This window comes from Cynocephalus volans, chromosome 3, assembly GCF_027409185.1.
Source record: "Cynocephalus volans isolate mCynVol1 chromosome 3, mCynVol1.pri, whole genome shotgun sequence".
In the NCBI taxonomy this organism is placed as follows: domain Eukaryota; kingdom Metazoa; phylum Chordata; class Mammalia; order Dermoptera; family Cynocephalidae; genus Cynocephalus; species Cynocephalus volans.
In genome coordinates, this window is record NC_084462.1 from 20149775 (window position 1) to 20177696 (window position 27922).

Sequence of the window (27922 nt, forward strand, 5' to 3'; positions counted from 1 at the left end):
GGCCTGTACCCTTCCCCCCACCACACTCGCTCACTCACCCCCTAGTTCTATACGACCCTGAGTGTGCCACTCCTGAGACAGCAACGAAGCACCCCTTCTCCTGCTCAAGTGTTTTTGTTTTTAATCTTATTTTATTACTACTATATATTACTTGTTGCCATCTGAAAAAAGAGAATACTGAAGTATATATATGCACAATTTCCTTTCCAACGATCCTCCTACCAAATACACACAGGTCGCCACTAGTAACAGCATAGTGTATACTTCCAGAACTTTCCACGAGCACATACACCCATATAAAGGCGAAGGCTATGCAGACACATTTATGCACACAAAGCATTTTTTTTTTTTAAACACAGGTGGGAATTTACCAAAAGTCCTGCTTTGAAACTTATCAGACATAGCTACCTATGTCTGATACACAGAGGTAGCTTCATTTTTGTTTTATAACAGCAGCCTGATGTGCCATGGTGTGGAGGACCATAGTTCATTTAATCAGCTCTCAATGATGGACCTGAGGGCTGCTCCGTTTTTTTTCACTCTTTCAAAGGTTGCAACACACACACACAAAAAAACCTTACCTGTTAGTTCTATAGGACATATTCCTGGAAGGGGCAGCTAAAACTGCTTAACCACTGCCTAAGTCACTCCCAGAATGTCTGTACTACTTTCTCTTGGCCCCCAGCAGGGAGGGATGCCCCATCCATCCTATCTCAAAGGTCCTGCCAGGACAGAGAAATGTGCGCTCTTTGCTATGCTGATGGGGGGGAAACTGGTTCAAATACTGTAAAATGGACATTGCGGACAGCTTCGTTTATCAGAGCAAAGAACTGGAAACAACCTAGGGGTCCGACAACCTGTTACAGAAGCTCCAGTGCATCAACATATACAGTTATGTGCTTTTTTACACAGCTGCTCGTGTCATATTCTGAGCAAGGGCCACTGGCATGGGAAAATGGAAATGGCAACACTTTGCACAAAAGGCAGGGCTCAAAACTACAGCTGGGAGGCTGGCCAGCTAGCTAGCGGGTCAGTTGGTGAGAGGGCGTTGGCATTATAACACCAAGGTCAAGGGTTCGGATCCCTGTGCCGTCGAGCTGCCAAAAAAAAGAAAAAACCCACAAAACTACAGTTGGCAGAATCCAGCAGGTATGGGTGGTGGGGGTGGGGAGCGTATAGCTCTACACTTTTTAAAAGATACATGTCAAAAACAAAATGACCAAGGCCAGGGAGGTGGAAAATTACAAAAGAGAAAAAGATCATCATAAGCAAATGTTACCAAGACGACAATAGAAGTCACAACATCCATATCAAACATAAAATTCAAAGCAAATAGCATCAAAAAGGACAAAAAAGGAAATTTTCGAGAGATAAAAGGTACACAGTTTATCCCCATTTGGGGGATTAAAATACACATTGGGGAAAATACACATTGTATTTTCTTGTTTCTGATGCATGTTTTCATCCTTTCTGATTAAGAAATCAGAAGGCATCTTTAGGGTTGAAGGAACGTTGGTGGTTATGTTTCCTTTATCTCTAACATCTGTTATTAAACAGACAGTTCATCTTACAGTGCACATCTTCGCAGCTGCATGCATGGGGAAAAAAAAACAAGGGCAAAAGAAAGTTGCCTCTGAGTGGACTTTTCTTTTCTTTTCCTTATCTTCCAAATTACTGTTATAATCAGATAAAATCAAGAACTACATTTTTCCCTTTGACCAGAAAATTCATTTCTGGGAGACCCCCCCCAGCCCCCCCCTCTTTTTTTAAATAAGAAAACTCCCAATGTGACAGAAGCTCTGTACACAAAACAGAGATGTTCACTGCCATGGTAATTATGATGGCAAAATACCATCATCAGCCAAATCACCAACAGCCAGTATGGTCGATGGCAGGAGATGACACCAACCATGGGATATCCAGACGGAGGATATTATTTAGCCATTTAAAAATATTGATAAAAAAATAAAAAGTAAAAGCTCATAACATGTGGAAATACACATGATATAATACTAAATCTTTTAGAAAAGCAGGACACAAAAGCATATCTCAAAAAAATGTTAACAGTGGTTGTTCTTGGGGTGATGGGCTGTGGGGTGATTTTCTTCGGTGTGGATTCTCCTTTTGTTGATAATCTCCTCTGTTCCAGTCTCTTGCTACATTATCAAAAGGCTGGGGTTAGGTGATCCATTGGTTCTCTCCCCTAAGAGCCCTGGCTGTTCAGACACCAAGAATTGTGAACCCAGGGCTCCAAGAGAAAGTGCCGTCTTGGGAAAGGCCCAAAGATGCAGTGTTTCCAAGTGGTTAGGATCCAGGCTCTAGATTCCACCCCCACCCCCAACCCCCCACCCCTCAGTGTTCAAAGCTCAGCTCTGGTGATCATTAGCCACTGTGACCTTGGGCAGGTCCTTGTCCTCTCATGGGCCACCTATAAAGTGCAGTTAATATGAGGAACCTACTTCATATGGTTCTGTGAGCATTCAATAAAATATACCTGATAGAATGTTTAGAACATATCTGGGCCCTACTATGGGTTGCCTGGTATAATCATTACAATCATTATTATTACTTATTCTGGCACCTTCTCTCCAAGGCCCAGAAAATACTAAGATGCTTCAGCCATTGAGGAGACAAGAGATGAGCACAAATCCAAGGTATCTGTGCAAGACGCTCAAACACAGCCCCTTCCTCACTACCACTTATTATCATGAAACCAATAGAGTCGCTTCCCTTTTTGTGATTTTCTCTAGAATATCACCGTTATTTGAGGGTTTGTCCTCCGTCAGGGACTCAGGGTGGAGAAGCCTGTATCAGAATAGCGTTGAGAGATGGCTGTTAAGTCTAAATGCAGCCACTTAAGGCAGCTGCAACTGGCCATTAGCTTCCTAGCAGCCAGTGCAAAAAGGGTAACAGGTCTAATTATAGGGCTCTTCAAAAGCCAGTTTTCCTAATCTGGGGTGTCTGAGGGAGAATTCAGGGAATCTGTGACCTTGGATGGGAAAAAAAAAAAAATACCATCTCCCTTTTCATGTTTGAACCTCAAAAAAAATGAGGTTTTTCTTCAGGTGACAGTGGAGGCCTCAAACCACAATAGTACTAGCAGTGCTGATGACTTGGCCACCAACAGAAACCACAGAGTTTCAAAGCACAAAACAGTTACTATAGAGACCTTGAAACATCCTTCATGCTCACTGCTTCAAAATTACTAGACCTGCTGCCAATGGCCTTACTAGTTAAATACACTCATAAAGGAGCCCATACAGTACCCGAACACAAATGGGTTTTCTCAATATTATGATAACTGCGTTTCAATATCAATGTTTTCCTTTGGGGTCCTTGGCACTTTATCCACATTTTGAAATGTTATTCTGAGATAGAAGGTAAGAGATTCAGGACCTCTGTGAGGAAGGCGTGGCAAAGCTGCTCCTGATGCTAAGTTCTACATGGTGGCTCCTGGCGGGGCTTGAGACGGGTATGTGGCAAACACTGAAGCCTCATCCCCAGGCTGCAAGGATCGCAGGGACCCTCCCTGTGGCCCCCACACCTGTGTGGATGCCCTACCTTCCTGGGGTCCTTCCTGTCCTTGGCGCGGCCGGTGTCCTTGCGTGGGCTCAAGGGGCCGCCCTTGCCACAGCGGCTGGTCTTGGTGACCGGTGCACTGCTGGGGGGTGCAGGGGCTGCTGCCGTGGCATCGTGCAGGAAGATGCGCTCACTGCGGCGCCGTGTCCACAAGTCATCATCACTGGCCTCAGGCCCCGCCTCAAAACCAGGCTCCTTGGGGCCCCGCAGCTTCCGGGCCTTGCGCCCCTTCTCTGCTGCCAGCTTGGCCTTGTCCGGGCTGGTGGGGCCAGGGCCCCGGGAACTGGGAGTGGGCACAGCCAGGGAGGGACCTGGCTCCCCCAGCCCCTTCTTGGGCCGCAGCAGCCCAGCAGGCGAACGCTTGCGTACCTTGACCTCGCTCTCTGAGTCCGTGTACTCAAATTCTGTGCCTAGATGCAGGAGGAGGGATGGGGCTCGTGGACAAGGTCTCTGGTGGCCCCTCTATCACCCACCCACCCCACTGGCCACCAGTAGGAGGGCTACAGACCCATTCCTCACCTAAGGAACCTCACTGCCTGTGGGAGCTCTTCCCCCTATTTCCAGGAGAGGAAACTGAGGCCCAGAGAAAGAGAATGACTCACCCAGCTCCCTCCTGTCTCCACCCCTGCTCAGCTGTCCAGATGCTGTTCCCAATCCCTCAACCCAAGAGCATCATCTGGGAATGTGAAGATCCTGGGCCCACCGGAGCTCCCCAAATGCTTCTGTGTGAACCATGGAAATCCCAGAAGCCAGAGCAGGTGAGCTGGGAGGGCCCCATGCCTTCAGGGCAGCCGCCCTCACAGGGAAGCAGGCAGGGAAGCAGGCAGGAAAGCCCACAGAAAATCCCCAAGCCCCACTGGGTCTCTCCCCCTTCCTCCTGCCATTTCTCAAGAGCTGGGTGGTCCCTGGCAGCATCCAGGCCCTCTCCCCTTTATAGAGGGCAGCACCTCACCAGAGCCCACACAGCCCCAGGCCTGCCCCGTTTCACAGCAAGGGCTCCACCTCCCCCAGCCCAGGGTCTCAGACCTCAGCTTCTGGGCTCCTTGGGCACACACCCTCTGACATCTGGGCTGATGGACTCTCATGCCCCTCCTGACTGCCCCCACCCTCTCTAACCTCCAGCCTTTTGCTTCTGCTGTTCCTCTGCCCAGAGCACCATCTCCCCTGCACCTCTACTTGGAAAACCACTGAGTCCTCTGTGAGGAGACGCCCTCACACACCAGGAAGTCCTCTCTGTCCACACTTCTGTCATCACAGGCAATATCACAGCAGCGCATGTCAGTCCATGTCTCAGCCTGCCCTCTGACCTGACCCACCCCCTGGAAGTGGATCCCTGAGCTCTTCTGGAACCCAGGGAAAGTATGTGAGCAAGAGGTCGCTGGCACTTCTCCCTGAGACAGGGGCTTCAAGGTGTATTCATCCCATGGGCTATGAGAAGGGTCCTGCTAGACCGCAAGGATGAGATGAATGTGACCTGCCTTGGGTCCCTCAGCACATGAGCCAAGAAACCAAGACCCAACCCCAAGCCAACTTACCCCCAGGGCAGCTGGCTGTCTGCCCACAAGGGTTCCCAAGGGAGACTGGCCCCACTGCCCCAACGGATGCAGCCACAGCATCAGGGACAGGCAGGGACCACCCAAAGGGAAGGAGTCACTAGCAAAGCTTAATGATCCCATTAAGTAATCTTTCATTAATAGAGTTCCCGCTGCTCAGGGTGGCAGCTAGGCGCTGTTGTGGCTGAATAGGGTGCTGGCAGTGGCCCATTAGGGTTCAGGCAATAAAACAGGCTTGAGAGTTTTGCTTCTGGGTATGACAGAATGAGACCCTACCCGATGACAGACCCTAACCCCCACACCCTGCTAACCATTAGAACTCCTGGGCATGTGTAATCCCACACAAGTGCATTGTGCATGGATCAGCTATGGAGAGCCAACAGAGAGAAGGCTCACTCGGAAGCGGGGAGACAGGAGCACTTCTTATCCCAGTACTAGATACAGTCTTCTTGACACACATGGTGGGGAGGGTGGGGCATGCATGGAAAAGAAATAGAGGCCTTCTGACCTCAGGCACCAGGGAAGAGAAGCCTAGAAACGGACAGCACAAAAAAGAGAGGAAGCCAGACGGGGATCCCCAAATTCTATCAACCCACACCTCAGAACAACCTTTAAACTACCCACACACAGAACAGACTCAAAGCGGCCCAGGTAACAGCAAAAAGTGAACTGAACGGAGACCAGCGCAGTCACCCAAGAAACAGAAATTGGAGTTCAAGGCACACCAAGGCAACACCTGCTGAAACGAAGGAAATGATACTCCCCGAAGAAAAATAAGGGCATTCTGACTCTCCCCAACAGTGTCTCCCTATTGCCCAAGACACAATTCAAAATTACTCCACAAACGAAGAAACAAGAAAACACATTCTGGAGAGAAAAGGAAACCAACTGAATCTGACCCTGAGACAAAGCAGATGTTGTAACTAACAGGCAAGAATTCTGAAGTGGATGTTATAACTATCCACAAAGAGGTCAAACAAAACTTGTTTTGAACACAAGAAAATTTCATCAGAGAAATTTTGGGAAGGACCTGCAAAGAAATGGAAGCAACTGAAAAGAACCAAATGGAAATCTTAGGCCTGAAAAGTACAATTTTGAGAATAAAAAATTCACTGAAGGGACCTAGGAGCTGAATGGATATGATTAAGAGAAGAGATGAGTGAGTTTGGAAAAAATAGAGCCTCGGAGACTTGTTAGACAGTAACAAACAGTCAATTATACGTCAAGCAGGAAAGGAAACAGAGAATGGGGTGGAAAAAAATACCTGAAGAAATAATAGCTGAAACTGTCCTAAATTTGATGACAAACAGCAATTTGCAGATACAAGATGTTAAACGAACACCAAGAATATTAAACACAAAGAAGTTAATATTAAAGCATATCACAAACTGTTGATAGCCAAAGATAAAGACAAACCCTTAATAGCAACAAGAGAAACTTGACCTGTCACTTACAGAACAATAGTTTGATTAATGACTAACTTTTTAGAAGACAGAAGAGAGCAGAACATCTTTAAAGTGCTGAAAGAAAAACCTGTTAGCCCAAAATTCTACATGCAGTAGAAATATCACTCAAAAATAAACGTGACATAGAAATATCTTCAGGTAAAAGAACACTAAGAAAATTCATGACCTGCATATCTACACTAAATGAACTTCTTCAGGATGAAACTATGTAGAAACTCAAATCCTCAGAAAAGTCTGAAAAGCAACAGAAATGATAAATATATGAATAAATGCAAAAAAATGGTTTTTTCATTTTTCCTCTTAATTTCTTTATAAGCTACATAAATGTTAAAACTACATGTATAACATTTTCTTCAGAGGTTGATAACATGAAGACGTTTTACATATAACACATATAATATAAAAGATGGAGGTGTGACAGACATAGGTTGCAAGATTTCTATATTTTATGTGAAGTAACACATTATTAACTATAAGCGGACTATAAAAAAGATAAGAATGTATATTGCTATCTCTGTTTTCTATTTCTGAAATTCCAAAACAATACTGAGAAAGCTATCAGGAAAATTAAAATGGAATTCCTAAATATATTAATATAATCTCCCCAAAAAAGGCCACAAAAGAGGAACACAGGAACAAAAATTAGACAAAAAACAAAATGGTAAGACACAAATAAATTGAAAGTCAAAGGACAAAAAAAATACCATGCAAATAGTAATCAAAAGAGAGTTGGAATGGCTGTAGCAATAGCAAAAGAAGAGCATTTTTAAGACAAAAATTGTAACTAGAGACAAAGAAGGACATTCTAAAGTGATAAAAGGGTTCATTCATCAGGAAGATATACAATTATAAACACATGTGACATAATACAACAGCATGTTTAAAAGATTAGGGCCGGCCCGTGGCTCACTTGGGAGAGTGTGATGCTGATAACACCAAGGCCACGGGTTCAGATCCCTATGTAAGGATGGCCGGTTAGCTCACTTGGGAGAGCGTGGTGCTGACAACACCAAGTCAAGGGTTAAGATCCCCTTACCAATCATCTTAAAAAAAAAAAAAAAAAAAAAAGATTATATGCCATGACCAAGTGAGATTTATCCTAGGAAAGTAAGGTTGGCTCAACATACAAAAAAAAAATCAATGTAATACACCATATCAATAAAATAAAGAACAAAACCTATATGAATACTTCAATAGATACAGAAAAGTCATTTGACAAAACCCAACACCCTTTCATGACTTCCTCAATCTGACAAAGGACATCTGTGAAAAACCCACAGTTAACATCATACCTAATGGTGAAAGACTGAATGTTTTCTCCCTAAGATCAGAAACAAGATAAAGCTATCTGTTCTCACCACTTCTACTCAATTTTCTACTGGAGGTTGTAGCCAGGAGAATTAGGTAAGAAAAAGAAATAAAAGGCATTCCCATTATAAAAAAAGAAGTAAAACTATCTCTGTGTGCAGATGACATGATTTCAGATATAGAAAATCCAAAGGAATTTACTAAAAAACTATTACAACTAATAAATGAGTTAAGTAAAGTTGCAGAATATAAGATCAATATACAAAAATCCAAATGCATTTCGATATAGTAGCAATAAACGCTTCAAAAATGAAAAGAAAATAATTTCACTTACAATAGCATCAAAAAGTATAAATACAAATAAATTTAACAAAAGAAGTACAAAACTTACATGCTGAAAACTATGAAATATTATTGAAAGAAATTAAAGAAGACTCAAATAAATGGAAAGACATCCCATGTTCATGGATCAAAAGACTTATATTGTTAAGATGCCAGTACTCCGCAAAATGATCTACCAATTCAACACAACCACTAACAGAATCTCAGCTGGCTTTTTTGCAGAAATTGACAAAGTGATCTTAAAATTCATATTTTAAGATATGCAAGGGACTCAGAGGCTCCAAGACAACTTAAAAAAACAAAAGAAAAAAAAAGATGGAGGACTCACACTTCCCAATTTCAAAGCTTACACAAAGCTACAGTAATCAAGACAGTGTGGTACTGGCTTAAAAACAGATACATAGATCAATGGAACAAAACTGAAAGTCCAGAAATAATCCCTTCCATTTATGTCCAATTGATTTTCAACAAAGGTGCCAAGACCATTCAAAGGGGAAAAAGAACAGACTTTTCAACACATGATACTGGGACAACTATCTATCCACATGCAAAAGACATCTACATCACACCATACACAATAATTAAATTAAAATGGATCACAGACCTAAATAAAACAGCCAAATTACAAAAATCCTAGAAGAAAACAGGAATAAATCTTTGTGACCCTGGATTAGGCAATCCTTTCTTACATATGACACCAGAAGCACAAGTGATGAGAGAAGAAACAGGTAAACTAAATTTTTCATCAAAATTAAAAACGTTTGTTTCAAACAACATTATCAAGGAAATGAATAGACAACTCACAGAATGGGAGAAAATATTTGCAAATCATATTTCTGATAATGGAGTTATAGGCATGATATACAAAGAATTCTTACTCAACAACAAAAAGACAAATAACCCAATTGAAAAATGAGTAAAGGTTGGTTACAGCATAGTCTTACAACACCAAGGTCACGGGTTCAGATCCCTGCACCAATCAGCCACAAAAAAAAACGAACAAAAAAAGAGTAAAAGATCTAAATAAGACATTTCTCCAAAGAAGACATACAAATGGCCACTAAACATATGAAAAGATGTTCAACACCATTAATTATTAGAGAAATGCAATTCAAAACCATTTACTGGGATGGCTATAATCAAATAGACAAGTGCAATCCTCATACACTTTTGGTGGGAATATAAAATGGTGCAGCCCCTTAGGATAAACAGTTTGACAACTCCTTGAAAGGTTAAATGTAAAGTTGTCAAATGACCAGCAACTCCACTGCTAGGTACATACTCAGGAGAATTGAAAACTTATGTCCTCACAAAAATCTGTACATAAATATTCACAACAGCATTATCCCATAAAAGCCCAAAGGTGTAAACAACCCAAATGTCCATCAACTGATGAGCGGATAAACAAATGCTGTATGCTATAAAATGGAATACAATTCAGCCATAAAAAGGAATGAAGTACTGATACATGTTACAACATGAATGAAACTTGAAACCATTATTCTAAGTGAAAGAAGCCAGATATAAAAGGCCATGCATTATATAGTTTCATTTACATGAAATTTCAAGAACAGGTATATATGCACAGAGACAGAAAGTAGTGGTTACCCAGGGATGAGGTCTGTGGGAATATGGAGAGTAACGACAAATAGATATGGGTTTTCTTTTTTGGATGATGAGAATGATCTGAAATTAGATAGTGGTGATGCTTACACAACTCTATGAATACAATAAAAATGCCTGAATTGTACATTTTGAGGGGATGTATTTTATGGTACGTGAATTATACTGTCAAGCGCCACATGACAACATTTCAGGCAACAATGAACTACATTTAAAATGGTGGTCCCATAAGACTGTAACAGCTATACCATATAGCCTAAGTGTATAGTAAGCTATATATATATATATATACACACACACACACCCTAGGTTTGTGTAAACACACTCTGTGATGTTCCACAATGATAAAATCACCTAATGACACATTTCTCAGAACACATCTCTGTTGTTAAACAACGCATGACTATATATTTTTTTAATCTTTTAAGCAAAAACAAAATAATTTTTTTTAAATTTGAGTCAATTCAAATCCAAACACATCAATTACATTAAATATTAATAATCAAACTCTCCAATAAAAAGACAGAAATTACAGAAAAGATTTAAAAAAAGAAAAAAAGACCCAACTATATGCTGTCTACAAAAGACTCAGGTTAAATATGAAGACAAAGATAAATTGAGTAAATGGATGGAAAAAAATATAGCAGGGAAATAGTATGCATTAAAAAGTTGGCATGACTAATACCAGATAAAATGGATATCAAAACAAAATATAGTACCAGAAACAAAGAACTTAATAATAATAAAAGGGTCAATTCAGAATGAAAACATAACAATCATAAATGTGCATGCACCCAAAACCAGAACTTCAAATATGTGAAGCAAAAATTGACAGAATTAAATTAAAAGGAAAACAGAATTCTGCGATCATTGTTGGAGATTTTAACATCTACCTCTAAGCAACAAATAAAACTAAACAAAAAACCAGCAAAGAAATAGGTCTGAACACTATTAGTCACATTGACTTGATTGATATTTACAGAATACAAGGGGTCTTTCAAAAACTTAATGAAAAGATTCGTATTAACTTGTAAATCTATTTTTTTCCACGAACTTTTTTCGTTTTTTTTTCTTTTTGCCATGAACTTTTTGAAGTACCCTTGTAATATACCTAACAATGTCATAAAATATATTCTTTAAGCATACATAGAACATTTACTAGGAAAGATCATGTATCTTCCAATCTTAAAAAATTTTGAAAGATTTAATTTATAGAGTATGTTATCTGAACAAGATGGAATTAAACTAGAAATCAATAACAAAAACATAACCAGGCAACTTCTCCCAAATATCTGGAAAATAAATAATACTCTTCTAAATTATCATTGGGTCAAAGTAAAAATCACATGAGAAATTAGAAAATATTTTGAACTGAATACTAATTAAAATACAACATATCAAAATTTGTGAGATGCAACTGAGGCAGTGTATAGAAAGAGGTCTATGGCTTTAAATGTCTCTATTAGAAAAGAACAAGGTCTCAAATTAACGATCTAAGTTTCTACCTCAAGAAAAAGGAAGTGGTTGTAAATTATACTCTAAGTAAACAGAAGGAAGAAAATAAAAAAGAGCAGAAATCAATGAAACTGATAACCTGTAGCCAGACTAATTAAGAAATAGAGAAGAAACAAATCATCTGTACCAGCAATGAAAAAGAGACATCACTACAGACTCTTCAGACATTAAAAGTATAACAAGGAAATAATTTGAACTATATGACATTACATTTGACAATTTGGATGAAATGGATATTTGGGGCTATAGGAACAGCAATTGCAAAAGCCTGAAAGGACTAGGATTGCTGGTACATTTAGGGGCTGTGGACAGGATGATGCTGTCCAGCAGCTTGAGTCTGATAGTAGAGGGTCAGACAGGTGGTATCTGAACAGAGGGCAACAGGGAGCCCTTGAGGCTGAGGGTCAGAGCAGAAAAGGGGCCTAGTCAAGTCTGAGCTTTGAAGAAAAGCCCTCCAGCTACTTCTGAAGAATACCTGAGAGAGGTCGAGCCTGGTGGAAGGCTGGCACCACCATCCAGGAGAATAAGGCCTGAAGCCTGGGTTGCCCGTGGAACAACGGCAGGGGATAAGGTAGAAAAAGAGGAGAGGGAGGAGGGGGAGCGCAGGGCAGAGCCTGGAACCTGGCATGGGTGCTAGAAATGGGCCCCAGAAGGCAGTACAGACAGGAGATGAGGCTTTGGTCCCCAGCCTGCTGAGCATGTGAAGGCAGGGGCAGCTGGGGGAGGCCTCTGAGGGGCAGCAAGGGGCACCAGAGTACCTGCTTTCCTGTCCCAGCCCCTGCCAAGAGGGCCTCATGCCTGCTCCTGCTCAGAACAGGACACCAGAGGGTCAACACACACCTGCCCCCACTGAGGCCAAGGGAGCTCAGCTGGAACACATGCAGAACCATCTCCATCTCAAATACCAATTATAACCGCAGATGGGCTGGGTCCATGTGAAGACACATGGCCTCATGAGAATGGGGGCGGGCCCAAGAAAGGGTCCCAAGAAGGCAGGGCCCCAACACAAGGATATGATCACAGATGCAGAGACAGTAAGAAAGTGAGGCCAGGCAAGCCCCAAGTGTTAGTGTCTATTGTCTTAGTTTGCCCATCTGGACAGTGGGGAGGGCAAGCCTGGTGTAACAGAGCGGCCACGAGGATCAACTTCAACAGCAGAGCATGGTGCCTGCCCACCCCACCCCTGATCCTCCAGGCCCCAACCCCGGGCCACATGAGGCCTGCCCCATCTGCCCCATCTGCCCCATCTGCCCCACCATTCTCAGCACCCCCTCTGACGCCACACATGTGAGGAGCTTTCCCTTCCTCCAACCTCTGCACAGGCTGCTCCTTCTCCCTGCACCTCTGCTTCTCAGCCAGCCTAGGTGTCACAAACCTGGAGTGGGCTTCCTGATCCCCCAGGCTGGGTCAGGGGCCTCCTTTGGGCTCCCACAGCTCCCCAGGGTAGCCGAGATCAGGCCATGTTTGTTGAGAGCATGACGGCAATGGGGACCTCTCTGTGGCAACAGCAGGCCAGGGCCCATGTCCCCAGCGCCCCTCTGCTCAGGATGGGGCTGGCCTACGAGGCAAGGGGTCCATCTGCTCCCAAACTCTGCTTCTACCTGTCTGAGCCTCAGTTTCCTCATCTGTGGGATGGGGCAACGGCATCCACCTCCCTGCAACCAACCTGCCAGCACTCACCCATCAGGCTCTGCCGCTCCTCTTTCTTCCGGGCCTTCTGCTTGGCCTCCAGCTGCACCACTGACAGGGACGGCCCCACTGTGGGGCTGGGGAGGGCGCTGGCTGCAAAGCGGGCCAGCAGGCCCAGCCCACTCTCCTCCAGGCCTGGCGACAGGGCCCGCTCCCGGGCACCCAGCCTACAGCCGCCGCTGGCCTCCTCCTCCTGCTCCAGCTCCTCCTCCTCGTCCTCCTCCTCAGAGCTCTCATCTGGCATGCAGAAAACAGGGGACAAGTCAGAGTCCCATCCTTGGGCACACACCCCCCACTGCCACCCAGGCACGGAACAGCCACTTAGCTCCAGCCTAGCCCCTCAGTCCTCACCACAGGGCTGCTAGGTGTTGATTCAGAACCATCCCACAAGTCCCACCGATGGCCCAATGCCCCCATCAAACTGAGCCCAAGACAAAGGCGTCTGGGACAGCCCAGAGGTGGGCAGCAGCTTTGGGTATCAGGGTGGGCTTCTATAAGGGGAGCACTGACATGCACCTGCACTGTGGGCAGGGGGACAGACACACGGACAAGGACTGGAGACAGCTCTCTCCACAGTCTCACACACATACACATGTACACACACACACACACACACACACACACACACACACACACACACACGCCCCAACATACAACATGGAGGCCGAGGAAGGAGGCAGGAGAGGAGAGAAGGAAAGAGAAGGCAGAGGGAGGTAAGAGAGGGAATGGGAGCGGGCCTTAGGGCATCAGGCTGGGGGTTCTGGGCACAGGCGCCTTGGGGGAGTTCCGCCAGAAAGAGGCCTGGGGGCTGGCGGCAGAAGGTGGAGTTTGGTCTCTTCCTGGGGGATAGGGGGTCCCCCACAGTTCGAGCCCTGAGCAGAGCTCTGTAGTTCAAAGTGGACTCCCAGCAATACCCACATGCTGGGGAGTCTGGAGCAAGTCGCTAGCCCTAGCCCTCTATGAGCCCCTATTTTCTCATCTGTGGTATGAGGTGACCCTCCCAGCCCCAACTCAGCTAAGGGGAGGATCCAAACAGGACCAAATGTTTTGCAGGTTTAAAGATCAAACATAAACAGGGCCACTCCCTGTGACCTGCAGAAAGGAACTATGCTGTCTCCACTGCCCAGGAGCTATAGGGAGCCCACTGGGGGGCAGATGAGTCAGCCCACCCTGCACCAGGGAGCCTTGGGCTCAATAGGGTCAAGTCCTCCAGCTGCAGAGCAGGACTTGAACCCAGGGTGAGTGGGCCGGCTAAGAAGCCCCAGCAACTGGTCCTGCTGGCCTGAGGGCCTGTAACCCTCCAAGGCCAGCTCGGGCTATTAGGACAAAGGCAGGGTAGATGGGGGACCGGCAGGAAGAGCAGGGGATGACACTCTCTGCAAATGAACCAAGCTTCCCACCAAAACCCCCACTGTCTTGATGCACGAACTTGCTTCTGACCTTCCTAGGGAGACAACCTGACTGACCCAACTAGGGCAGGCAGGCGGGAGGCATCTGAGAGCTGATTGCCGTGAAATGCAACGGCCACGGTGCCAAAGCCTGCCCTTCTGCTTTGCAAGCCAGAGCACTGGGAGCACGAAGGTGGTTCTGGGGGCCCCTGGCCAAGGGAGGGGCCCAGGCAGGGCTGGACAGCAGCTCTACCCAGCAAGAAGAGGCAGGAGAAACCACACTGTTTCCAGGACAGGGAGCAGTCTAGGCTATGGGGGATGCAGAGGGGAAGACAAATGACCAACTCCACGTTCTCCTGCCAACGCCCATGCTGCCCACTTGCCTAAGTGCAGCCCCAGGGGTGCCAATGAGTGCAGAGGTTCTGTCTTCCCGTTTGTCAGAGGGAGCCCAGCTTGCTGCTGGGCCACCCCTGGGAGAGGCAGTGATAAGCTTGAGGAGTCCATAAGGGCATAGAGACAAAGAAGAGGCAGAGGAAGAGAGGAGGTGCATTAAGAGGGGTGAGAAGGCGGGAGGCTGGCTCCCTGAGCGATGGATGAAGCAGGCTGGAGGGGCCAGCGGGGCAGGCAGGGGCAGGCAGGCAATGCACACTTGCGATCATTCACATTGCGGACGTCACATGGTTCTGTCTCCGCCCCAGTGGGCCACAGCGGCAAAGCAGGCTAAGTGTAGGCAGACTTTTGACAGCGCCTGGGTCCCCCACATCAGGCCTCCCTGGGGTTGGCCAATTTGAGCAGGGTGGCAGGCAGGGGGGCTGGCTGGGGTAGGGCCATGGGGTTGGATATGTGGCCAGGAATTTTCCCTTCTAATGACACCCTGCCCTGGCTGCTCAGGTGTGGAGACTCCAGAACTCCAGAAATCTTTCCCATCCAGAAGGATTCTCAAACCAGCAGGGTGTGGCGGGGCAAGTAAGGAGGGCCAGTTCTGGGTTTCTGTATGCCTGCAGCATCCACATCAGATCCCAGAAAGCCAGTAGCAGGCCAGTCCCAGCACCTTGAAATGGAACAGCATTCGGAAAGCAAAGACCAAAAAAGGGTGTACTTTCCACAAAATGGGGACACAGCCTCCTGTGACTCTCCTGATTCCCTCCTGCTTGACAAGCCCACACTGGCTGACTCCCACGGTAGTTGGTCTGCTCAGGCCAGGGTCCGGGGTTGGGGTGTGAGGACCAAGAAAGCCTTTCTGGAGTTGTCCACAGCTGAGGCAACACAGCCTGCTGGCAGAGGGACAGGAGGGGGGTCCCGACAAAGAGACCCAAGGAAATGCAGAAAAACTTTATTCTATTTTTAAAATCTTGGTTCGGTACATGGGGTTGGCTGTTATAACTTGGTTCGACCCAATAGATGCCAAAGTGATCTGCTGCTGCCAGACCCGGTGGGGGCAAACCCCGAGGAGGGGGGGTGTACAGAGGACAGAAAGAAAAGGGTTTTGCCTACCTACGGAGCAGCGAGCCGGGCTCGGACCCAAGCTCGGTGCCCCGCTGCGCCGTCTGCCCTACTCCCAGCCTTCGCTTTGCGTCCAGAGTGCAGCGTGAGAGCAAATGCAAGAGACCGAAACAGACATTCAAAGCGTCATGGGTAGGGGTCAAGGGTGAGGTATGGTCAGGCTGCTGGGAGGAGAAAGCAGACACACTAGAAAAGCCAAGCTGATTAAGTGTTTAGTACTGGGGTCAGTAAGGCCCTATTACCCAAATATCCCTTTTGAGACCTGATCAATGGTCTGCTTGCAGGGGGGCAAGCCAAGGAGCCTGAGCCCCCCTCCCCGCGCCCCCTCTGCTCCCCTATCTGGGCTCTGTCCATGGACACTGCTGCAGCCAGCCCTGCGTTCCAACGCTGGGCAAATGACCCCTTTCTGAGAGCTCTGGAGGGCTGCCTACTTCTCTGCAGGGTCTGAGCTGGGGCAGGAGAGCTCAAAAACTTGGAAGCTGGAACCCTGGCTTTAAGGGCATGGAGGGATGGGGCATGGAGGTCCAGCTGAGGTCAGAGAGGGAGGTCGGGGTGAGAGAGGGGAATGGCAAACCAACCAGACTCATCCAGAAGAGCCGGAGGACCACGGAAAACAAGGCTGGTCAGTTAGAGACCTCTCTTCTTGGCCCAGGCTGCATTCACTCAGACAGGTGGCAGCCCAAGAGAATGTGAGCCCAAAGGGCATCCAACTCCCTGCAGTGCCATCTCCTGATCACCCAAAATCCATCTCTGCCAATTTGGAGGGGAGGTGTGGGAGGGGAAAAGGTAAACCAGAAATTTGAGAGCAAGGCTGGAAAGCGGGGGCAGGTCCTGGTCCCAGGTTGCTGCACCAATTCATATGCAGGTTCCCCATGACACTACCAGACCTCACTCAGGGAGCAGCTGACATCTGGGTGCTACTACCCAGGGCTCTGGGGACCCCCACGGCCTGGCCCTAAAAGGAGGCGACCTGAAGCAAATCCTAAAACCAGGCCTAGGAAATGTTTCCAAGAATTCACTTGCTTCCCCTCCTTGGGACATTTCTGATTGAAGGGCCTGAAGGGCTCAGACACGTCTAACCCCAGAAGTACAATTCTGACGTTAGAGAAGTCAGAGCCAGAATGTTCTCAGGAGTAAAGGTCTGACCCTCTTTATATAAGTGGGTGGCTAAAGACCCCTGCTGAGCTGAGGCCTGGAGATCTAGGACTGCTTTGTCCCTCAACATGGCAATAAAGCCAATGCTTTCAAATTTAACAAAGACCAGGGACATAAAATGGTCTTGACCCTGCACTGCCTACACACCCTTCAAAACAGAAACTTGTGTTAGGAGACAGGCGTTTATAAATAAATATTTTTTTAACCACTGGTGAATAAGAATAGAGCTTTAAGAAAATAAAAGACAAACAAGCAGCTTAAAAAAAAAAAATGATGCTGGAGGTGAGAGCAGCTGACTTTAAACCTGAAAAATGAAATGAATGCCAATAGCTACCAGGGATATTTGAATAATAGAGGAAAGCGCAGACTGCGTTATCCCATCTCTGCTCCTTCTGGGGTAGTGAGGAGGAGGGGGACGGAGGAGGGGAAGGAGGAACAAAATGAAGGGAAGCATCAACCTAACATCTAGTAAGGACACAGCAAGAGAGACAAGGCACACGGGTTTAGTTAAAAATGAACTCGATATGTTTAATAAAGCTTGGTATTACCAAAATCGCGGTACAAACATCAAGTCACACGCCCACACGACAGAATTCCATTTACAAAATGTCCCTCAGGAAGCCTCCACCAGACCCTCGCCAAGAGAGAACCCAACCCAAGCCTGTGGTCTAGGTGGGCAGAAAAGGCGAGGGGGTGGGGCAGAGGGCGGAGAGGGCAGAGAGTGGAGGAAGGTGGAGACTAAAAACTGATCTGTATAAAAGCTCAAAAAGAGCTAGCCAATGATATTATCACAATGATGCAGTACAAATAAAAACAAAAGTAAAAGTAAGTCGGCTGATAAGGCAGGCTATGCTGCCAAGAACCCAGATGGCTGCCCTTCCTGCGGCCATCGAGGTGGACGGCTGAGCCTCTGCCATCTCTCCTGCGCGCCAGCGCCCGCTCTCACCCGTGCTCGCTCTCACTCACTCTCTCGCTAGAACACATGGAAGGGGTTTTGTGTTTGGAGCTAGTAACCTTGGTCAATCGAGTCCTCCGAAGAGTCACTGAAGGAGGATCGGGCCTCGGCCTCTCGAAGCAGCAAACAAAACGGCTGCTTCCTGCTGGCAGCTGGCTTGGGTTTCAGAGTCCGGGGGCCCACCAGGCCCCTCTTGGCCAGCTTGGGGCCTCCAGCAGGCTTGCTGTTCTTTGCCACCATGCCACACAGAATGGAAGACGTCAGTTTGGAGCTGGAGGGGCCTTGGGCAGACCACTCATCCTTCAGGAATTCTTCCTCTTCCTCTGAGTCCGTATCTGCAGTCAAAGTAGTTTTTAATAAAGATAAGTCACAGAGCGCCAGGGAGGAGGGAAGAGCTGGTGTCTTTATTCTTTTTAGCAGTTCTGAGCACACACTGGGATGTGCTAAAACAGAGAGGTCCAGATGCCTACTGCCATGGAAAAAGCTTTTACGACACCACGGGCTCTCCTCCCAGGCCTGGGCCTTTCACCTTTCACCTGGGGAGGCCTCCATACTGCGGCATTGTACAGCTCATCTTTTGAGTGCCTGGACCAGGCCCTTTCTAGGCTGGATGCTGCCAGCATCACCCACCATGGTCACTTCAGCAACAAGCCTTTCCAGACACAGGGGGGTTGGGGGGGCTATCCTCAGGAGTGACTCTCTCCTGATCATAGCAGTCACTGCCATGCATTCCTGCTCTATTTCACGGGACTGCACACAGCCCAAGGGCTCCTTCTAGGAAAGGATATGTCCCAGGAGGGGATGGGCCATCACACACACCTCTTCCCAATCCCTGCTCAGCAACATCACAATGGTAGAGTGAGAGCATTTACACCAAGGTTATTGGCAAATGATGTTACAACTATGGGCCCTTTTTTTTTTTTTGATGGCTGGCCAGTTCCCAGCCCTTTTTAATCAGAAAGCCAGTATACCAGCATATCACCTCTGGCTTCCCATAAGTCTCTGGCCTGACTACGTGATTGAGGACAAAGGTCTTCAAACCTTCCTGGGAGAGGACCGACTGACTTTGGGGAGAGGAGCCTATTAAGTGGGAGCAGCTCTGGCCCCTTCCAACCCCAACCCCAACACATTCACACCATTTTTATCTGTTTTACATATTTGGCTGCTGAACAAGATGGGAAGAAAGGGCTCCACAGCCGAAGACTAATCCCTTGACCTGCTAAAATCCACTCCAAACGGGAGGAACATTAACCAACACAGCTGCACCTCCAAGGTCCAAGAGAAACTACACAAATGGGAAGCAGGGAAGGTCCTGTGTCTGTTTCCATCAACATTTATACTTTCTATTCCAACCCAGACCCCAACTTCAGGATGGCCTGGCAATTCTGGGGTCAAGCCTCACTAAGCTGCTAGCTCCTAGCCATCTCCCAGCCACAGCTTTCTCTCCTGAGGCCACATTCCAGGCTGGAGAAGCAAGTAGATGACGAAAACCAACTTGGCATGCCACCCACCCCTGACGACCCAGACTGAAAAAGCAGTTCTCTTCCACCTCCTGCCAGCACAGCATCTCTCTTCTGGAAAACACCCCTGCCTCTTTGTGACCCTGCACTCCCAGTGACCCAGAGTTGCAGAAAAGCAAATTATAAAAAATAGAGGAGTGCTTGCCACAGCCAGGTGCATATTACAGCCATCATCTAGTTGGAAACAGGCCTGGTGATTTCCTCCTTGCAATGTTAGCCCGTTTCCCTCCCCTGGACAGTGGAGTTTTAGACAAAGGCATATCGGAGTCACACTGGGAACTTGAACACTCCCTCACACACGCAACTGCACACATACCTGCTGCAGTGGGCTCACCAGCTTAGAGTATCCCAAAGACCTCAGGGACCAAGCTGATCTCTAGTCTCTATCTCTAGCCACCCATGTTCATCTGTAAGTGGGGGGAGTGGGGGAATCTTCCAGTACAGCCAGTGCACATTCACAGATCACTCCCCCTTGGAAGATCTTTTTTGGAGACTGAAAAAGCAAAGGAAAGCCCTTCCCGTTCCCTTCAGAGCAAGAAGTCTCTAACACCGTCCCCCTCTCTGTGCCCACACACTTGCCAGGTGCCTGAGCAGTGCTGTCTGATCGCACCCATCAGACCTGGAGGGCCACCTCCCATGTCCTCAGCAGGTAGGCACGGATGAGCTGCTTGCCTCACACCCATCAGAGCATCAGTCCTGGAGACTCACTAGTCCAAGAGCAAACAAAAAACACGCACGCCTAAAAAAAAAATAACCCGCAGCTTAATCCTGGGCCAGGCACCATGCTCAGCTTTTTGCCCACATAAGCTCGCTTAAGGCTGGCGACAGCCCTGTGAAACAGGTGATGACATTTTAACACCAAGTCCATAAACACTTTTATTTTCTTTCCTAACGAAAATCCTACATCATAACATTAAATGTGTACAACTTTTGCACTTGACGTTCAAACTCCACCTCCCCTGTCCGCCCTCCACAAACCAGCCAGAGCCAATCAAAAGCCCTGGACACACAGAACCAGCTGTCGCCAAACAAAGCCCTCCACCCGGGCCAGGGCCTAGGGACACCCATAATAAACACCACGGACAACGACACGGGCCAGGATCCAAGAAACCCTTCCTGACCTTCCCGCAGCAGCCACATCCCTCAGTACCTGTCCACCCTGGGCATGAGCTGCTCCCTCCACCATTACTGACTGAGCACCTATTAGCTGCCAGGCAGAGAACCCCAGGCTACCAGAAGCCACAGAGAGCCGCCTTGCTCGGGAAAACCACACGGGCACTCCGATACGGCAGCCTCTAGTTTAATGAGATAAAACTCCGTCCCCCAGTCCCACGGGCTGCTCCACTTCAAGGGCTCAAGAGCCACACGCGGCCAGTGGCTACCGCACTGGACAGGGCCGATATGGAACACGTCCATCGTGGCAGAAAGTTCTAGTGGGCAGGCGAATCGGACAGACCCGGGTTGAATCCGGCTCGACTATCCCCACCCAAGGGCGCACACTTCCCTGTACCTCTCCAGCCTCAGCATCCTCAGCAACAAAATGGGGGTAACCGCTCGCAGGACTGTCACAGATACAATGAAGGAACGCCCGTGAAACCCTCCATTCAGAGCTCAGCAGGTACTCGCTCCCATCATTGCTGTTTTCACTTTCCCTACATGTCAGTCGTCCGCCGACGACCGCAAACTTCCGACCGTGAGCTTCCTGCGGGCAGGGGAGGCCGGTCATCTCCAGGACCCTCAAAAGCCGCTTCACTCCAGACCTCTCTAGGCCGAACAGCCCCGAACTCTATAGCACGCAAGGCCTCCACGCCAACGGCTTCCGGAAAGCTAGTGTAGGGGGGGCACGTGGGGGCAGACGGACATCCGTTCCCATCCGCCAATCACGGGTTCTCACCAATCACAGGCGCCTGCCCAGAACCGCACCCACCAATTACCGACACTTCCACTTCAGCCGTACCCACTTCCAGCCTGGAGACGGCGCAAAGCCAGACGAGGTCTTGAAGTAACCCAGACAGAGAAAGAGGAGGAGGAAGGTGAAGGAGAGAAAAGGAGAGAAGTAGCGGCCGGGAGGCGGCACTGCGTCCGCTACTTACTGTAGGAGTAGCTGCTCACTTCCGAGGCGAACGGGGAATGGGCCGACTTGGGCTGGCCTCTGGCCTTGAACCCCACTTCCATCTTCCTGGCTTTGGCGGCCCTTTTGTGTTTACCTTCTCTGGAAGATTTCAGAGACAGGCCGAGGCCTTTGGCCAGCGCCTTCCGGTCCTTGCCCAGCAGGCTATCATAAGGAGTCAAGTACCTGCCACAGCCCCGGCTAGTTTTCGATTTCCCCCCAGAACTGTCCGAAAACTTGAAGGGCGACTTCAACTTGTCCTGTTTTGTGAGGGAGAGGGCCTTGTCTAGCTTGCTTGCCAACTGCTCCTGGTCACTGGCCATCTTCTTCTTTTTAATCTTTAGCTGGAGAGGGAAGTTGGGTCACAAGTTAAGACACTTGGCAAAACAGGATAATGGGTTTCAGTGCACAAGCTCTGACGAGGCCAGGGTCCAATTCTTCCCCCTGCCTCTGATTTCTGCCAACTTGCTTAACTTCTCTTGGCCTTAATTCTGTAAAACAGGGATACTTATGTCTGGGCATCATAATTTTGTTCCGAAGATGAACGGAGATAAGGCACATAAAGTGTTTATCAAAATGCCTGGCACAAGGTAACCACTGAATAGCTGTTACTGTCGTTACAATTATCATTGGCACTTGCATTTCCACTCTGGCTTTCCATGGCACTGTGTGGTGCCTCCTAAGGAAGCACTTTAAGCAAGCAAAGCTGCTGATGGCCTGGACAAGGCAGCTGGATTAAGGGAGGAGGAAGGAACCAAGATTGAAAACCCAGATCGTAGCATGGCTAATCTGCTTATCTCAACCCCCTACAGCAGCTGACTGCTGCAGAGTCTAAACCAGCCTGTCCAACTAAATGGGCTGATGCTGCCAAGAAAATGCCTGGAGTGTGCCTTAGATGCCTGAAGCAGAAAGAACCATTAGAGATTTCACAGATTAAATTCCTGCTTGCATGTCTATCGTCAACTGTAGTCATTTGTTGAAGTGAAATGTGCAGCTTCAAAGCCATCAGTGCCCTACATTTGAACATTTTATCTCTATTCTCTTTAAATCAGGTAGCATTTCATAAGGAGGAAAAAAGTTGGGATAGTATCAAAAGCATCCCTACAATTTGAGAGTGAAAAGGAGCCTGGTGTACAAACTGGCTATCTTTCTCCTGGACCCAGTCTCCCTATGTCAATATTTCCCCCTGATGGCCAAATCAACCAAAACATCCCCTCTGCATAGGGCTTTATGGGGAGGGATGACAAGGTACATTAGTATTTAGAGAAAAGAACCTTAAGTGGATGATTTCAAAGCTCTGCAGAAATAAGAAAAATCAAGGAGTTGGCTCTCACCCCATTACCCCTGGAGAGTTCACAGAGGAAATTACAATGGCATCAAGCCCCTGTTTCTTAGAACTACAGAATGGTGAAGCTGCTCATTAAACAATTATACTGTTAAACAACAGAGTAATTGCATTTGGTTAAGAACTTGCAGTCTCCCTGCTTGGCTTCAGCAAAGGGTCATGGAGCATGTGAAGCTTTTAGTCCTAGCTCCACCTCTAAGGCTGTGTTACTTTGGTAAGTCCCTTACTTCTCTGGGCCTTAATTTCCTCCTCTGTACCATAAGAAAGATTAGAGAAGAGTCATTCCAGCACTAAGGCAACCATTTCTATGGTTTCTGTACAGCATTAGGGACCAACAGACCTGCAAAGGGAACATGAACTCCAACATACCCTCCAGACCCTCTATCCCAGGACCATAGTGCACCTGGAAGATTGGGTTACTGACCTGACTCATGAAGTCGGAAGAGGATTCGTGCTCATCCCAAGTCTGGTTCCTTCCCCTGGCTTTCCCCATTCCAATGAGAGCATCATGTTCCTCCTCAGGCCCCTTATGTCTCTTCCTTATTGCTGCTCCCAGCTCGTAGTCATCTGATGTCAGTAGGGACTTGCTGCTCAGCCTGAAACCCAGATGCACCACTGGTAAGCACCCTTGCCAGGCAACACTGCAGGGCTGGGGGTCCACCCTTGTAGCCCTGAAGGGTTGGGCTCTGGATGCTGAAGCACAGTGATGCCAGAGTGACCAGTCTGGGGAGACAGCTCTTGTAAAACTATCGTGCTGAAATTGTGGGATATTTGTGAATGAGGCAGAATGAGAGTTTAATGTGAAAGAAGAAGAAAAACTCCAAATTAGCATCCTCCGCTGGCCCCTTTCTCACTCGTGCGCTTTCACACATATACACACACACATCTTTGCATGGTTAGATACCTCTTTACCAAAATGTGCCAAGAACAAGGATCAGAAATGCCAAAGAAATCTGCTAGGATGGGAGGGGGAATTGAGATCAAAAGCTTATGTGAAGAAGGAGCCATTCGCTGGTCTCCTGTATTCCTGTGAGTATAGGTACTTGGGACATGGGCCTGGCTCAGAGGCTTCTTTTGCTTGCTTTAAAGTGAAGCTTCAAAAGTAATAATAAAAGCAGCTAATCTTTATTTAGTGCTCACTACATGTCTTTCACTGTGTTAGTGCTTTACATTTTAGCCACAGAACAGCACTTTGTTCTATGTACTGTTTTCTTATAGATGAAGAAACTGAGGCTGGGAAAAGCTAACACCTGGCCCAAGGTCACAATAAAGGGTGGAGCTGGGACTCCAAAGCAGGAAGTTCAGCCACCTGTAGGGACCACACTCCTGACCACTAGGCCTACACTGCTGGTGGCTTCAGCCTCTTGCTATCTTCTTCAGGAGCCTCTTCCCTCCTGCCTGTGGCTGGTAATGGGTATTTTTTCCTCTCTCCATCCTCTCTTCAGTCAGGACCATCCAAGGAGGTTAAATGCGAGATGCAGGAGCCCTTGGGACCATTTTCTCCTAAGAAGACCTGTGGCTGTCCTAAAGCCTCTCCTGTGCCCTTTGAAGGCCCCCAAGGCTCCCTTTGCTTCCTCAGGCCAAGTACTGGGCTGCCTAGCATCCACCCCACCCTCATGTCCCAGGCCGAGGAACTCTCCCACCCTGTCCTTGATGGGCCTCATTTAGCTTGTGCTACAGACACCCAGGAGAAACCGAAGCATTTCTCCTCTGCATGCCCAGTCCTGGAGGAAATGCTCTCATTCCAACCAGCATTCAAGAAAACCTCCAGACGTGCCACAAGAAGCTGCTGCTGCTGCCACCCAAGGAACTAGTCATCAGAGTGCACAAAGGAGTCGACCCTGGTTGCAGGGAGCAGCCCTGGTCTCAGACAGGACGAGACAGAGGTCAGGCCAGAAGGACGGAGACGTGGCCGGCACGGAGGGGACTAAGCGACAGTACAGGTCAGAGCCCGTCCCAGCAGGCCTGGCAGCTTAGCGGATCCCTCCAAAATAAGGAGGTGCGTGGAGAAGAGCAGCAATTAGTCCTGGCCGTGGAGGAAGTGGGAGTGGCAGGAAGACGAGTGAAGCACTTGGGTTACAGCATAGGAAAATCTCACTGGGGCCATCCTCCCGGCTCAGTGCTCACTCGCCTCGCTCGGCCTCCTAGCACAGGCAGTGTGCACTGTACTCCCTGACAGCCAACATTCCGGGGGATCCGAGCCCGAGGCGTGGGGCCCGTGCTCCTCCCTCACAGCTCTGTGCCAGTCCCCGACCCACCGAGGGGCCAGCCTTACTTTCCGCTACTGTTGTGGCTCTTCCCTCTCTTGCGGGGGGGCGACAGGGCGCTCGGGGCGTGGGTCCGTTTCCTCGGCCTGCCAGGGCCTCTGCGTGCCAAGCTTCTATGGGGTTCCTCGCGCCTGTCCCTTAAAGAGAATCACACGCTTGGCTGTGAACCTGGGGGGCAGGCGGGATGCAGAGAAAGGGCACACGGTGCACACACATCACTCAGGTCCACACACACCTCAGCTGATCTACTGAGCACTGGCACCTGCCACTGCCTGAGTGGGCCCAGCGGGGCAGGGGCCCCACAGGGTGTGGGCTGGGGGGCACACTCACTCGGAATCCCGGCGTCTCTGCAGCTTCACCAGCTCGCGCTGTTTCTCTTTGTACTGTCGCTGCACCTCTGCCAGCCGCATCCGGAAGTCCAGCTCCAAGGCGTCCATGTCCTCCAAGGAGGACTTCATTGCATACATCTGGGGGGTACGCCGGGAAAGGAAGAGGAGAGAGATGAGACACTGACACCCGCTGATGCCCACCTCCTTGTCGGGTGCCCACTCTCATGGACAAGGACAGTGAACTTTAAAGCGAGAGCTGGGACTCCAGGGTCATAAAAAGACCCTAGCTCAAACCCCATCGCTGCCACTTACTAGTTGTGGCCTCAGCCTCAGTTGTACACTAGGGGCTGTCATACCAACTTTGCAGGGCTGTGTCAACACTAAATTAGATGATATGTGTAAAGCACAGCACCTTGCACGTAACTACTGCTCCATCAATGAGGGCAATTGTGTTATTTCTAAATGGAGGCTCAGAGAGGGAGCCACTTGCCCAAGGTCCCCCAGGCAGCAAAGGACAGGGCCAGGTCTGGTTCTCAGGCTGCTCTCTTCCTGATCCGTCATGCTGCTGCCCATGTGATATGCCTGACGTGACAGCAGATTGATGGAATGAAGCCCAGAGAGGGAAACGACTTGCCCAGGACCACAGAGCAAGTCAGTACAGGAAGCTGGATGCAGGTCAGACTTCTGACTCCAAAGCCAGCCATGTCCCACGCAAGATGGCACCTTTGTGCAGGGGACGCTGTCCCCTGCCTCCGCCCCCTGCAGGACATAGGCAGGAAGAAAAACCAGAACAGCTCACCCGCTCTTCTTTCTTCTGCATCCAGCTGTACTTCTTGTTGGGGTTCAGTTCCCGCGGGAGCCGCAGGCTCTTGAGTGGGTCCACAAAGGGGCCATCCAGCACCTCCTTCAGCATGTGGCTGCTGGCCGCCAATAGGCTCTCCAGCGAGGTCCGCACAGCCAGGCCCTGCTCCATACCTGCAGATGGGAGATAGATGAGCTGTGCTGATAGCAGTGTCTGAGCTGCTGGTGAGTGTGCTGCACCCATCCTGCCTGGCGCAAGGCAAGACTCACGGACACTGCATCACCCCCGTCTCTGACCTAAACAAGGAGGAGACTTAAGGCCAAGGCCACAGGGCCCCCCAAGGTACTGTCTGGATGAAGGCCTTTCCAAGAAACAGGACGGCTGGCTGGTTAGCTCAGTCGGTTAGAGCACGGTGATGATAACACCAAGGTCCAGGGTTCGATCCTTTTACTGGCCAGCCACCAAAACACACACACACACACACACACACACACCCTAGTGTGCTAGGAAACAGCACTAAGAGAAAGAACAAGTGAGAACACAGAATACACAGCATGGTCCTGTCCCTCACAGTGTTTGCTGGTGCACAGTGAAACTTCAGGAGAAGCACCAAAGGCCAACAGAGGCTCTTTCTAGGAGTGGGCTCTCTTTTTGCTTATTGTACTTATAATTTTCCATGGTGAATATGCATGGCTCTCATAATCAAAAAAAAACAAAAGAGCCTAAGATAAAAAGCACCAATTAAGCAGAAAGGTGTAAAGGAACAAAGCCTTCCTCCTCCCTAGCACAAAGCTCCCTCCCTGGAAGAGGCCACTTTTGATGCAATTTTTGGTAGATGGTTCCAGAAATGTTCATGCATATTCAAATATACATAAGACACATGGGAACCTCTTATAAATACAAAAATGGTATCAATCATTACATTACTGTATCACATTTTGGTGTTTTTTTGCTTAATGTCTTTTCATGTGAGCACATAACAAACATCTAGCTCATTCTTATTACCTTGAACCTTATAAAAAATCGCCATTTCTGAAGTTTGAAAATTCTAAAGTATCAGCAATTTTATATGGCCAACCCTAACAACAACCTAGAATTCTCTTGCATTGATGAGTTTTAATTAATCTAAATAACACCCATTGATGATATTTACATTGCTTCTGACTTTTTTTGTAGTGGACAGATAGGCACACGGCTAGGACATGTGTGTTAGGAAAATTCCTGCCAGTTTGATTAATCTAACTAAGGTGTGCCTTGATAAACATTCCAATTACCCTCCAAAGAGGTTGCTCCAACCTAGAATCTCAACAATACAAGCATGTTTGGGCCTCTACCAAATTAAACTGAGTTTTAATTTTTTGATCATCTGTGATCTAAAATATGATCAAGTTTCATGAATGTTCCACATATGCTTGAGAAAAACAAGTATATCCTCTATCATCAACGTACAAAGTTCCATAAGATTGACAATAA

At 48.0% G+C, this 27922-nt stretch overlaps 1 protein-coding gene across 6 annotated transcripts in view; it reads right to left on the bottom strand.

The window, feature by feature from the left end:
• TNRC18 (trinucleotide repeat containing 18) overlaps positions 1-27922 on the bottom strand; it is a 92328-nt gene that overhangs the window by 19886 nt on the left and 44520 nt on the right. For 4 of the 6 annotated variants that reach the window (XM_063089173.1, XM_063089171.1, XM_063089170.1 and 1 more), the window contains 8 exons: positions 26447-26622; positions 25649-25785; positions 25327-25455; positions 23476-23647; positions 21690-22050; positions 18136-18411; positions 13067-13312; positions 3562-3989 (listed from right to left, as the gene is read on the bottom strand). In XM_063089173.1, coding sequence (XP_062945243.1) covers positions 3562-3989; positions 13067-13312; positions 18136-18411; positions 21690-22050; positions 23476-23647; positions 25327-25455; positions 25649-25785; positions 26447-26622 — 1925 coding nt within the window. The remainder of the gene's footprint in view (positions 1-3561; positions 3990-13066; positions 13313-18135; positions 18412-21689; positions 22051-23475; positions 23648-25326; positions 25456-25648; positions 25786-26446; positions 26623-27922) is intronic. The other 2 variants (XM_063089174.1, XM_063089172.1) reach the window with 1 other exon arrangement.